At 48.5% G+C, this 12,626-nt stretch overlaps 1 protein-coding gene across 2 annotated transcripts in view; it reads left to right on the top strand.

Annotated features, from left to right (window-relative positions):
* Window positions 1-12,626, top strand: part of LRP4 (LDL receptor related protein 4) — a 60,008-nt gene that overhangs the window by 29,106 nt on the left and 18,276 nt on the right. For both annotated transcript variants that reach the window (XM_055354810.2, XM_031016190.3), the window contains 11 exons: window positions 1,193-1,401; window positions 1,554-1,635; window positions 3,751-3,856; window positions 5,847-6,048; window positions 8,450-8,639; window positions 8,727-8,858; window positions 10,420-10,560; window positions 10,927-11,013; window positions 11,120-11,291; window positions 11,794-11,956; window positions 12,079-12,304. In XM_055354810.2, coding sequence (XP_055210785.2) covers window positions 1,193-1,401; window positions 1,554-1,635; window positions 3,751-3,856; window positions 5,847-6,048; window positions 8,450-8,639; window positions 8,727-8,858; window positions 10,420-10,560; window positions 10,927-11,013; window positions 11,120-11,291; window positions 11,794-11,956; window positions 12,079-12,304 — 1,710 coding nt within the window. The remainder of the gene's footprint in view (window positions 1-1,192; window positions 1,402-1,553; window positions 1,636-3,750; window positions 3,857-5,846; window positions 6,049-8,449; window positions 8,640-8,726; window positions 8,859-10,419; window positions 10,561-10,926; window positions 11,014-11,119; window positions 11,292-11,793; window positions 11,957-12,078; window positions 12,305-12,626) is intronic.

Genomic DNA, 12,626 nt, shown 5'->3' with positions numbered 1-12,626 from the left:
CCAAGTAGCTGGGATTACAGGCACCTGCCACCATGCCTGGCTAATTTTTGTATTTTTAGTAGAGATGGGGTTTCACTGTGTTGGCCAGGCTGGTCTCAAACTCCTGACCTCGTGATCTATCCACCTCAGCCTCCCAAAGTGCTGGGATTACAGGCGTGAGCCACTGTGCCCAGTGAATTTTGTATTTTTAGTAGAGACGGGGTTCCACTATGTTGCTCAGGCTGGTCTCAAACTCCTGAGCCCAAGCAATGACCCCACCTCAGCCCCTCAAAGTGCTGGGATTACAGGCGTGAGCCACCATGCCTGGCCCTTTCCTCTTGCATTCTTTTGTGTCCAGTGCTTCCCCTGTTGTCTTAGTGAGATGCAAGAAGTAAAGCCCCCTGTCCCCTGACAGCGTCCCCTTAAGGATTTCCCAGCCCTAGGAAGAAGACATTTGGCAACATTAGTCAGGAAGTGCCTTTCTGGATAGAAAAGTCTACTGAGAAAGTATTCAGACTGACCAGAGGAAAGGCAGAGGATGGGGAAGAGCTGGCTGGAAGTAAACTACGTAGAGGAGTGGCCAGAGCTCTTTCTCTGAAGTCAGACCTGAGTCCCAGCTCTGGTGCTTTGTAGCCATGGGATCCTGGGCAAGTTTCTTGATCTCTGTTAGCCTCAGGGTTGCTCGTCTAGAAAATGGGAATAAGAATAACACACGACAGAGGCTTGGTGTGAGATCAAAAAAGCACCAAGCACAGTGCCTGGCAAGGAAAGTGCTCAGCTTAAGCTACTGGCTTAAAGTTGTAAAGAGGAGAGCAAGAGGAAGGGATCCAGGTGATGGAGTGGAGGGGCAGGAGCCCTGACACAGTCATGAACATCAGAGAAGTAGGGGTCAGGGGTTGGCAGTGGGCAAGCCAGGGCACCAGAAGAGGTGGAGAAAAGTAAGAAGAGAGAAAAGTTGAGATGAAGCCGACAGATGCTTAAACAGCATGCACTTCTGGGACCTTGGTAGAGTCTGTTTCCATTTGATTTAGAAGTCTGATTCTGCTAGCATGGCAGTGCTTAAAAGAAGCCTGAGGTATAAAGTATAGGGGGCAAAGGGCACCAGATCCCAGGAAGTGTGATTGAACCAGATGTCACGCAGGTGAGCGTCTGTGTCTGTCACTGTTCTTGGATTTAGAGCATTAAAAGAAGACCCCTTTCGGCCTTTGATCAGGTCTTGACAAGTTCCTGCTTTTTGCCCGAAGGATGGACATCCGTCGAATCAGCTTTGACACAGAGGACCTGTCTGATGATGTCATCCCACTGGCTGACGTGCGCAGTGCTGTGGCCCTTGACTGGGACTCCCGGGATGACCACGTGTACTGGACAGATGTCAGCACTGATACCATCAGCAGGGCCAAGTGGGATGGAACAGGACAGGAGGTAGGGCCCAGCGTGGGGAGATTGAAGGGTGGAATCCACCCTCTCCAGGGAAGGGCTTCCCATACCTTTGCCAACCTTGAGAATTGGTGGAGTTTGGGCTCCGGAACTAGAGTGGAAGTACAGTTGGTGATACAGCTTTGCTTCCTGCCCAGGTGGTAGTGGATACCAGTTTGGAGAGCCCAGCTGGCCTGGCCATTGATTGGGTCACCAACAAACTGTACTGGACAGATGCAGGTATGCATAGGGGAGCCGTGGCCTGCCTGGCTCCCTGGGATTCCTCTTGTTTAAAACCCTGGCCTCAGATAGAAGGAGCCCAGTGTCTCTCCTGGACCACTTCTGTCTTCACTTGAAGTCCTTGGTAGGTCAGAAGCCGGAGGGCTGCTGCAGAGCCGAAGTGAGAAGCTCCCACGTGAGAAGCTCACATTGTGGCAGCTGCTTCTGCCGTGTAGCTGATGCTGGGGAGTGTTTTAAGGCATTTCAGATCATGAACCTATGCCTTGTTTTCTTTCCATCACTTTCTGGGTAAATCAGGCTTTTTTTTTTTTTTGAGGCAGAGTCTTGCTCTGTCGCCAGGCTGGAGTGCAGTGGTGCAATCTCGGCTCACTGCAAGCTCCGCCTCCCAGGTTCACGCCATTTTCTCCTGCCTCAGCCTCCCAAGTAGCTGGGACTACAGGCGTGCACCACCATGCCCGGCTAAGTTTTTGTATTTTAGTAGAGACGGGGTTTCACCATGTTGGCCAGGATGGTCTTGATCTCCTGACCTGGTGATCCACCCGCCTTAGCCTCCCAAAGTGCTGGGATTACAGGTGTGAGCCACTGCGCCTAGCCAAATCAGGCATTTTTAATTAGCCAGGTGGGTTTGGGAGGCAAGGGGATACCCTGAACAAGTGCTACTCAGAGTGTGGTTGCTGGACCACAGAGGCTGATGACAACCTTGCCTCCTCTGCGTGGCAGCATCAGCATCATCTGGGAAGTTGTTGGACATGCAGATTCTTGGGCCCCACCCTAGACTTACTGAATCAGGGCTGGGCATGGTGGCTCACACCTATAATCCTAGCGCTTTGGGGGACCGGGGCAAGATCTCTTGAGCTTAGGAGTTCAAGATCAGCCTGGGAAATATAGCAAGACCCCCACACGCATACACACATCCCCAATTTTTTTTTTTTAATTAGCCTGGTGTAATGGCACATGCCTGTAGTCCCAGCTACTTGGGAGGCTGAAGTGGGAGGATTGCTTGAATCCGGGAGTTCAAGGCTGCAGTGAGCCATGATCACACCACTGCATGCCAATCTAGGCAACAGAGCAAGAGCCTGTCTCCAAAAAACAAAAGACAAGACTTACTGAATCAGAATCTTTGGGGGTTAGTGAGCATGAAATGGACTAGAATTTTTTTTTCTTTTTTAAATTTTGAGATGGAGTCTCGCTCTGCTGCCCAGGCTGGAGTGCAGCGGCGCAATCTCAGCTCACTGCAACCTGCATCTCCCTGGGTTCAAAGGATTCTTCTGCCTCAGCCTCCCGAGTAGCTGGGATTACAGGCGTGCACCACCATACCCAGCTAATTTTTTTTTTTTTTTTTTTTTTTTTTTTTTGAGACGGAGTCTCACTCTGTGCCCCAGGCTGGAGTGCTGTGGCACGATCTCGGCTCACTGCAAGCTCCGCCTCCCAGGTTCACACCATTCTCCTGCCTCAGCCTCCTGAGTAGCTGGGACTACAGGCGCCCGCCACGACACCTGGCTAATTTTTTATATTTTTTAGTAGAGATGGGGTTTCACCATGTTAGCCAGGATGGTCTCGATCTCCTAATCTCGTGATCCACCCGCCTCGGCCTTCCAAAATGCTGGGATTACAGGTGTGAGCCACTGCGCCCGGCCAATTTTTGTATTTTTAGTAGAGACGGGGTTTTACCATGTTGGTCAGGCTGGTCTTGAACTCCTGACCTCATGATCCACCTGCCTCAGCCTCTCAAAGTGCTGGGATTACAGGCGTGAGCCACCACGCCCGGCTGAATATTTTTATTTTAAAAAAAATCTTTGGGTGTTAGGTTCAGAAATCTGTGTTTTAACAAGCTCTCCTGATTCTTACGCACACTAAAGTTTGAGAATCATCGCCTTAAATTATGGTTGCCTATGTTTGGGAAGTCTTGCTCCTTCAAGAAATCCAACTGATCACATCCTTGAATTTCTTCTTGCAGTTCAAGTCACTAAATTTCCGTTGTGCATCTGTCACAAAATATCTTTTGAGCCCCTACTCTGTGCTCTGCTGGCGCATACCAGTCTCTTGTGTTGGCCATGGAAGGTAAGAGGGTGAATGAACAAGACTAGAATTAATCTCTGTATCCCTTCTTGATAGGTACAGACCGGATTGAAGTAGCCAACACAGATGGCAGCATGAGAACAGTACTCATCTGGGAGAACCTTGATCGTCCTCGGGACATCGTGGTGGAACCCATGGGCGGGTGAGTGGCTGCCCCTTGGGAATGAGCTCCATCCACCCCTCCCAAGATCTGAGCTCCAGAGAGGAGTCTAAAGATTAGGAAGAGTGACCAGATCTTATGGATATGCCCAAGGAAGCAAGAGCAGCTGTAGAAACCAGAGGCTGGTTGCCGAGACCAGCTCTGTCGGGGAGACCCTAACCCAGTGGCGCTAGAGGAATTAAAGATACACACACAGAACTATAGAGGTGTGAAGTGGGAAATCAGGGGTCTCACAGCCTTCAGAACTGAGAGCCCTCAACAGAGATTTACCCACATATTTATTAACAGCAAGCCAGTCATTAGCATTGTTTCTATAGATATTAACTAAAAGTATCCCTTATGGGAAATGAAGGGGTGGGCCAAATTAAAGAAATAGGTTGGGCTAGTTAAATGCAGCAGGAGCATGTCCTTAAGGCACAGATAGCTCATGCTATTGTTTATGGCTTAAAAATGCCTTTAAGCAGTTTTCCCGCCCTGGGCAGGCCAGGTGTTCCTTGCCCTCATTTGGGTAAACCCACAACCTTCCAGCGTGGGCGTTATGGCCATCATGAACATGACACAGTGCTGCAGAGATTTTGCTTATGGCCAGTTTTGGGGGCCAGTTTATGGCCAAATTTTGGGGGGCTTGTTCCCAACAGCTGGTGACAACTTTGTATTATCTGTGGACAAGGAAACTTTTCAATTCTTTCTTTCCTTATCTTTTTTTTTATTGTTGGTTTACTTACAAAAGTAACTCATTGTTAAAAAAAATTTAAATCTGTAGAAAGTAAAAATTCTCTGTGATCTCACTCTCCAGCAATAAGTTAACAGTTCAGGATATTTTTTTCCAGGTTTTCTTCTAAATGTATGTAAACATTTGTTGTTGGTGGTGATGGTTTTGGTTTTACAAAAATAGCATACTTTTTGTGACTTTTTTTCTGCTTGCCCTTATATCTTGTGTATCTTTCCAGTTGAGTGTATAGATCTACCTTGTTTTTGTTGTTGTTGTTTGTTTGTTTTGAGACAGGGTCTTGCTCTGTGGCCCAGGATGGAGTGCAGTGGTGCAAATCACGGCTCACTGCAGCCTCAACCTCCTGGGCTCAAGCAATCCTCCTGCCTCAGCCTCCCAAGTAGCTGGGACTGCAGGCACAGACCACAATGCCTAGCTAATTTTTACAGTTTTTTTTGTAGAGATGGGGTCTTGCTATGTTGTCTAGGCTGGTGTCAAACTTCTGAGCTAAAGCAATTGTCCTGCTTCAGCCTCCCAAAGTGTTGGGATTACAGGTGTGAGCCACTGCACCTGGCCTATGTTGTTCTTACTGGTTTTATAGAGTTCTGTTAACTTATTTAACCCATCCAGTCAAGAAACATTTCTCTTTTTGTTTTTTTCTCTTTTTTTTTTTTTTTTTTTTTTTTGAAACAGAGTCTCACTCGTTGCCCAGGCTGGAGTGCAGTGGCCCAGTCATGGCTCACTGCAGCCTTGACCTCCTGGATTCAAATGATCCTCGTATCTCAGCCTCTCAAGTAGCTGGGACCACAGATGTGCACCACCATATCTGGCCCTTTTTTTTTGGTAGAGATGGGATCCTACTATGTTGCCCAGGCTGGTCTCAAACTTCTGGGCTCAAGTGATACTCTCAACTCAGCCTCCCAAAGTGCTGAGATTATAGGCATGAACCATGGCGCCTGGCCAAGGAAATGTTTCTTATTCATTTTCACCCCTCCTCTTTCTTTATTCCCATGTACACTTTATTTGTGGAGTTATGCTTAAGCTGTGGGCTCTGCTTTTATTAAGACTCTGTACCTTTTGATAGTGATAGAAGACAAGGCATTCAGAGATAGTGCTGAGCCCAGAACTGGGCTGGACACTGATGCAGGAGGCTGAGGCTGATGAGGAGCTGCTTCAGGCAGAAACCCTGAAATCCTAGGTACTCTGAGTCCCTGCTGAATATTAACTAGCTTGTAAGACCTGCCTTGCCTTGCCTTTGCCCAGGTACATGTATTGGACTGACTGGGGTGCGAGCCCCAAGATTGAACGAGCTGGCATGGATGCCTCAGGCCGCCAAGTCATTATCTCTTCTAATCTGACCTGGCCTAATGGGTTAGCTATTGATTACGGGTCCCAGCGTCTATACTGGGCTGACGCCGGCATGAAGACAATTGAATTTGCTGGACTGGATGGCAGTAAGAGGAAGGTAAGGGTGGCAGTAAGAGGAAGGTAAGGGTGGCAGTAAGAGGAAGGTAAGGGTGGCACTAAAACATCTTCCCACAGCCTTGACAGCCTCCAGGACAGTACTTTTTGGCTGGCAGCTGATCGGAGATATGGGGATCTGGAGGTTATGGGACCAGCATGGGGCATGTGCTGTTTCTCTGAGGCTGTGGGTGCTATCCAGAGCTTGGGGGCAGGGGTGGGAAAGGCTGCTGGTTGATGATGAAAAGAAACTAGAGACTTGTGTGGATTGTGAGCTGGGGGTGTAAATGCACAGACTTTCCTGTTAACCAGCACAACTAATGCTTGTTAAATTACCAGTTGCACTGTGGGCCCGTGATTCATCTCTTTTTGTTTTTGTTTTGGTATGATTTCAAACTTACAGAAAAGTTGCAAGAACAGGTAAAAAGAATAAATAAAATTTTGCCACATTTGCTTTATCATTCTGTTTCTATACACACTCACTATTATTTTTTGGAACTGTCTGAAATTAGAGTGGAGACAGCCTGCCCTTGACTCCAAACTATTCCTGTGCACATTTCCTAAAAGCAAGGGTGTTGTCTTACATCACCACAGTACAATGATCAAAATCAGGAAATTTAACATTGATCCAATATTACTGTCTTTTTTTTTTTTTTTTTTTTTTTGGTTTTTTAGAGGCAGGGTCATGCTGTGTCACCCAGGCTGGAGTGCAGTGGCACAATACTGGGTCACTGCACCCTCGACCTCCTAGGATCCTGAGTAGCTGAGACTACAGGCATGAGCCATAACGCCTGGCTAGTTTTTTTCTTTTTTTTTGGTAGAGACTTCCTGTATTACCCAGGCTAGTCTCAAACTTCTGGCCTCAAACGATCCTTCTGCCTCAGCCTCCCAAAGTGTTGGGATTATAGGCGTGAGCCACCATGCCTGGCACAATATTACTGTCTAATCATAGTCCTTGCTCAATTTCACTACCAATTGCCTCAGTGATGTCCTTTATAGCTCCTCCCACCCTACTTTTTTTCTTTGTTAATCTAGGATCCAATCAGGATCACCCATTGTATTTAGTAATTACGTCTCTTTTAATTTTTATTTATTTATTTATTTTTAGACACTCACTCTGTGGCCCAGGCAGGAGTGTAGTGCCACAAACATGGCCCACTGTAACTGCGACCTCCTGGCCCAAGGGATCCTCCCATGTAGCTGGGACCACAGGCACCTACTACTGCACCCTAGCTACTCAGGAGCCTACGGGTTTGAGGCCACTCGGCTGATTTTTTTATTTTTTGTAGAGATGGGGGTCTCACTTTGTTGTCTAAGCTAGTCTTGAACTCCTAGGCTCAAGCCATCCTCCTGCCTTGACCTCCCAAAGTGTTGGGTTTATAGGCATGAGCCACCACACATAGCTTTTTTTTTTTTTTTTTTGAGACTGCAGTCTTGGTGTGTTGCCCATGCTGACCTGGGCTCAGGTGATCCTCCCATCTGAGGCTCCTGAGTAGCTGGAGCTGTGCACCACTGGGCCCAACTAATCTAGTCTCTTTACTCTCTAATCTGGAACATTTCCTCAGCTTTTCTGTGACTTTATTGACATTTGCATTTTTTGTTTGTTTGTTTTGTTTTGAGACAAGAGTCTTGCTCTGTCGCCCAGACTGGAGTGCAATGGTGCGATCTCAGCTCACTGCAATCTCTGCCTCCCGGGTTCAAGCAATTCTCCTGCCTCAGCCTCCCAAATAGCTGGGATTATAGGCACCCGCTACCACGCCCAGCTAATTTTTGTATTTTTAGTAGAGACGGTTTCGCCATGTTGGCCAGGCTAGTCTCAAACTCCTGACCTCAGGTGATCTGCCCGCCTGGACCTCCCAAAGTGGACATTTGCATTTTTAAAGAGTAAAGGCCAGTTATTTTTTATAATGTCTCTCAACTTGGATTTATCTAATGTTTCCTTGTGATTGGATTCAGAGTGTGCATTTGCAGCAGGAATACTACACTAAGTGAAATCATGTCCTTGAGTTCTCAGTGTGTCTCATCAGTAGACACAGGTGTTGGCCTGTTCCGTGATTGTGATACTTACTGCCATTGTATGGTTAAGGTAGTGTCCACTGTAAAGTTGCTATTTTTTAATTTTGTACTTAATAAGTAATTTGTGCAGCGATACTTTGAGATGATGTGAGTAATAGATGACTTCCAACATCTTCCAATAAAACCATCACACGACCCTTAGAGCCAGGCGTGATCAAGTCACAGATTGATAGAGCAAGGCTCAGAGAGATTTTATAAGTAGCTCTTACTGGAGGTCACCCAGTAGGTGTTAGTGGGAGGGCTGTTTTCTGAGTCCACAGTGAGCTCTTTGCCACTGCTCTGTACTGTCAGACTTTGTTGAAGATGACACAGTGTTGGGGCCCTGGCAGGTGCTGATCGGAAGCCAGCTCCCCCACCCATTTGGACTGACCCTCTATGGAGAGCGCATCTATTGGACTGACTGGCAGACCAAGAGTATACAGAGCGCTGACCGGCTGACAGGGCTGGACCGGGAGACTCTGCAGGAGAACCTGGAGAACCTAATGGACATCCATGTCTTCCACCGCCGCCGGCCCCCAGGTGAGCAGCCCTTGGCTCGCATTGGCTTTTCCGTGGCCCTCCTATGCCCCAGCTCTCCCCATTGAACATCCCCTCCTCTCTACCCAGTGTCTACACCATGTGCTATGGAGAATGGCGGCTGTAGCCACCTGTGTCTTAGGTCCCCAAATCCAAGCGGATTCAGCTGTACCTGCCCCACAGGCATCAACCTGCTGTCTGATGGCAAGACCTGCTCACCAGGTGAGTGAAAGCATCACAGATCTAGATGCAGCCTCTCTGGGAGGGGGCAATGGCTCTCTTCCTTCCTTGCAGATGGGCTCCAATGTGGTCTGAGAAACCATGAGTCCTGCTGCTTCTAGAGGCCCAGGGGAGAGACTCACGGCTTTTAGAAAAGGGGAGGGGCCTGGGGAGAGGCCCTGGGGAGCAAGTAGAAAGGACTGGAGGCAGAGTCCAACTAGTTCTTATGATGTCTTCATGCATATTAGATAAAGATGCTCCTTTCTCAAGACACTTTCCTCTCATCTCTTAGCACATTGTCATAATATACTGATTTGGTTGGAATAAGACACTTCTGGCCGGGCACGGTGGCTCATGCCTGTAATCCTAGCACTTTGGGAGGCCAAGGCAGGCAAATCACTAGAGGTCAGGAGTTCAAGACCAACCTGGCCAACGTGGTGAAACCTCGTCTCTACTGAAAATACAAAAATTAGCTAGGCATGGTGGCGCGTAATCCCAGCTACTTGGGAGGCTAAGGCAGAAGAATTGCTTGAACCTGGGAGGTGGAGGTTGCAGTGAGCAGAGATCATGCCACTGCACTCCAGCCTGGGTGACAGAGTGAGACTCTGTCTCAAAAAAAAAAAAAAAAAGACACTTCTAACTGCCCAAAATTGGTATAATAAAAACAGAAATGTATGATATCTACAATGTCACAGTACCCTCCCCCTTAGATGTGCCACTTTTGTGAGTGCACAACCTATGTGACAACCTTATTGGAGGGTCCCAGAAGCAGTACCTGGCTACCCAGATGTCGGAAGTCAAGGTTTCTCCCTAGGAGATGCTGCAGGGTAGGCTGCATTTGAACTCTAACCTCCCTGGGAATTTGAGTGAGAAAGGAGCTGTGAACTGTGCCTCTCAGGTTGTGAGTAAAGCCCCCTGGGGTCCCTTTATTCCCTTTCTTTTTTTCTCTTTCTTAATCTTCATGGTAAAGGGTCCTTCAAAGAGAGCCACTTTCATAATATTAATAAAGAGGCATTATTTATGAATATGTGTGAGACCTAATGGTAAGTGCTTTATGTACATGATCTTTTAACCCTTACAGCCACCCTATTATTGTCCCCATTTTATAGATAAGAAAACTGAGGCCTAATAATTTAAGCTGAGAGTAGTGGCTCATGCCTGTAATCCCAGCACTTTGGGAGGCTGAGGTGGGCAGAGGCTTGAGCCCAGGAGTTTCAGACCAGCCTGGGCAATATGACGAAACCCCATCTCTACAAAAAAATACAAAAATTAGCTGGGCATGGTGACGTGTGCCTGTAGTCCCAGCTACTCACGGGGCTGAGGTGGGAGGATCGCTTGAGCTCAGGAGGTCAAGGCTGCAGTAAGCCATGATCATGCCAGTGGACTCCAGCCTGGGCGACACAGCAAGACCCTGTCTCAAAAAATAATAATAATTTAAATAACTTGCCTAGAATAACATAGCTAGAAACTAGCAGGGACAGGGCATGAGTTTCAGTTTGCCTGATTCCAAATCCATTTAATGGCTGTGCTCAAGTGATCCTCTTCCCTCCTCTCCACCTGGCAGGCATGAACAGTTTCCTCATCTTCGCCAGGAGGATAGACATTCGCATGGTCTCCCTGGACATCCCTTATTTTGCTGATGTGGTGGTACCAATCAACATTACCATGAAGAACACCATTGCCATTGGAGTAGACCCCCAGGAAGGTCTGTGTGGCCCTCTCTTCCCACCTGGCCTTCTGTCCCTGCCCTTCAACAATTACTGTCTTTCCTCTCCCACCACCTTTGTCTCCTGCCAAGAGCCAGGGTGTTTGTTCCCCATTCCCTCTGGCATAGCCCCTGTCCCTGTCTCTCTAGCACTTTCTCTTTGGTTGTGAGAGCATGGTTTGGGGCCCTCTTCTCTCCGTCTCTGCCAAGAGCTATCCTGCTGTGATATTTCTGCGTTTTCCTTGATTTCGTCTGCTAGAGGCTCCAGAGCTCTCTGACATGCTCTGGTGTTTCAAGACACGAATCAGCCGTGTGTCCCATTGTAGGGGGTGAGGGTCTAGGTTGAGCCAAGCTTTCCCTCTCCAGGAAAGGTGTACTGGTCTGACAGCACACTGCACAGGATCAGTCGTGCCAATCTGGATGGCTTACAGCACGCGGACATCGTCACCACAGGTGGGCCTTCCTCCTAGCCCAGGGACCACCTGTCTGGCAACAGGGCTGGGGAAATAGCCCATCTGTTTTAAAATAGGAGCCAGTGTGCTCTTTTGACTTCCCACAGGGCTACAGACCACAGATGGGCTCGCGGTGGATGCCATTGGCCGGAAAGTGTACTGGACAGACACGGGAACAAACCGGATTGAAGTGGGCAACCTGGACGGGTCCATGCGGAAAGTGTTGGTGTGGCAGAACCTTGACAGTCCCCGGGCCATCGTACTGTACCATGAGATGGGGTGAGAGCTGGCTGTATCGCACTGGGTAGTGTGGGGGGCCAGCTCAGCTGGGGTTATGACGGGGTAAAGGTGGGTAGTGGAGAGGAAGCTTGCATCACAGGAACAAGGTGACCTCCCTGGGGCTCTTCCACTCTCTTGTGACTTCTCGCAGGGTGACAGTACAGTGTAGAAGTTAAAAGCATGAGCCTTGAATCAGAATACCAGGATTGAAATGTTTTCATCATGTATTAGCTATATCACTTGGGTCTGGTATTTAACCTCTCTAATTCTCAGCTTCTTACGTATCTATTAAATGGAGGTGGTAGTGAAAATACATACCTTGTGGCCCTTATGAAGATTGAGATAATGCACATGAAGTATTTTGCAAAGTATTTTGTCAAGCAAAAATTTTGCCTGACATACTGTAAGTACTCAAGTGTATCTGACATACTGTTAAGTATTCATGGTATGTGGTAGCTGCTGGAATAACTAGCTAATATAGCTAATATTCTTCCTCACTCAGGTTTATGTACTGGACAGACTGGGGGGAGAATGCCAAGTTAGAGCGGTCCGGAATGGATGGCTCAGACCGCGCGGTGCTCATCAACAACAACCTAGGATGGCCCAATGGACTGACTGTGGACAAGGCCAGCTCCCAACTGCTATGGGCCGATGCCCACACCGAGGTGAGAGCCGTGTCCCTGCTGCTTCCCAGGAGCCTGGGAAGATGGGAAAGGCCTGCCTAGGATCTCCATGGAGAGTTCCCAATCTGCTGATCACCACCCCCCACCCTCTCCTTCCTCTGCAGCGAATTGAGGCTGCTGACCTGAATGGTGCCAATCGGCATACATTGGTGTCACCGGTGCAGCACCCATATGGCCTCACACTGCTTGACTCCTATATCTACTGGACTGACTGGCAGACTCGGAGCATCCACCGTGCTGACAAGGGTACTGGCAGCAATGTCATCCTCGTGAGGTCCAACCTGCCAGGCCTCATGGACATCCAGGCTGTGGACCGGGCACAGCCACTAGGTGAGAGTCAGAGGGCTGGGGCTGTGAGTCAGAGCCTCTGGCTTTCTGGGGCCATCTCAACATCAGAGATATATCCAGAGCACAGAGCTCCTTTACAGCCAGAAAGACGGTGACCTGTTTAAGCTCCCTTCCAGATTGGGCTGTGTTCTCTCTGGGTATGGCTGGTACTACAGCTGTCACCCTCAAAGGACTCCTGGAGATCCTCCTGCAGACCCTCCTTCTACCTCACCCTGCCAGGCACTGAATCCTGTCACTTAGAACAGCAAAGAGCCAGCCACAAGCAACTGGGACCTTTGTAAGATTCAGATGATGTTCCAGGCTA

The sequence above is a fragment of the Gorilla gorilla genome, chromosome 9 (genome assembly GCF_029281585.2).
Source record: "Gorilla gorilla gorilla isolate KB3781 chromosome 9, NHGRI_mGorGor1-v2.1_pri, whole genome shotgun sequence".
Lineage (NCBI taxonomy): Eukaryota > Metazoa > Chordata > Mammalia > Primates > Hominidae > Gorilla > Gorilla gorilla.
The sequence above is the reverse complement of the archived record's forward strand: the minus strand, read 5'-3'. Positions and strand labels throughout refer to the sequence as shown.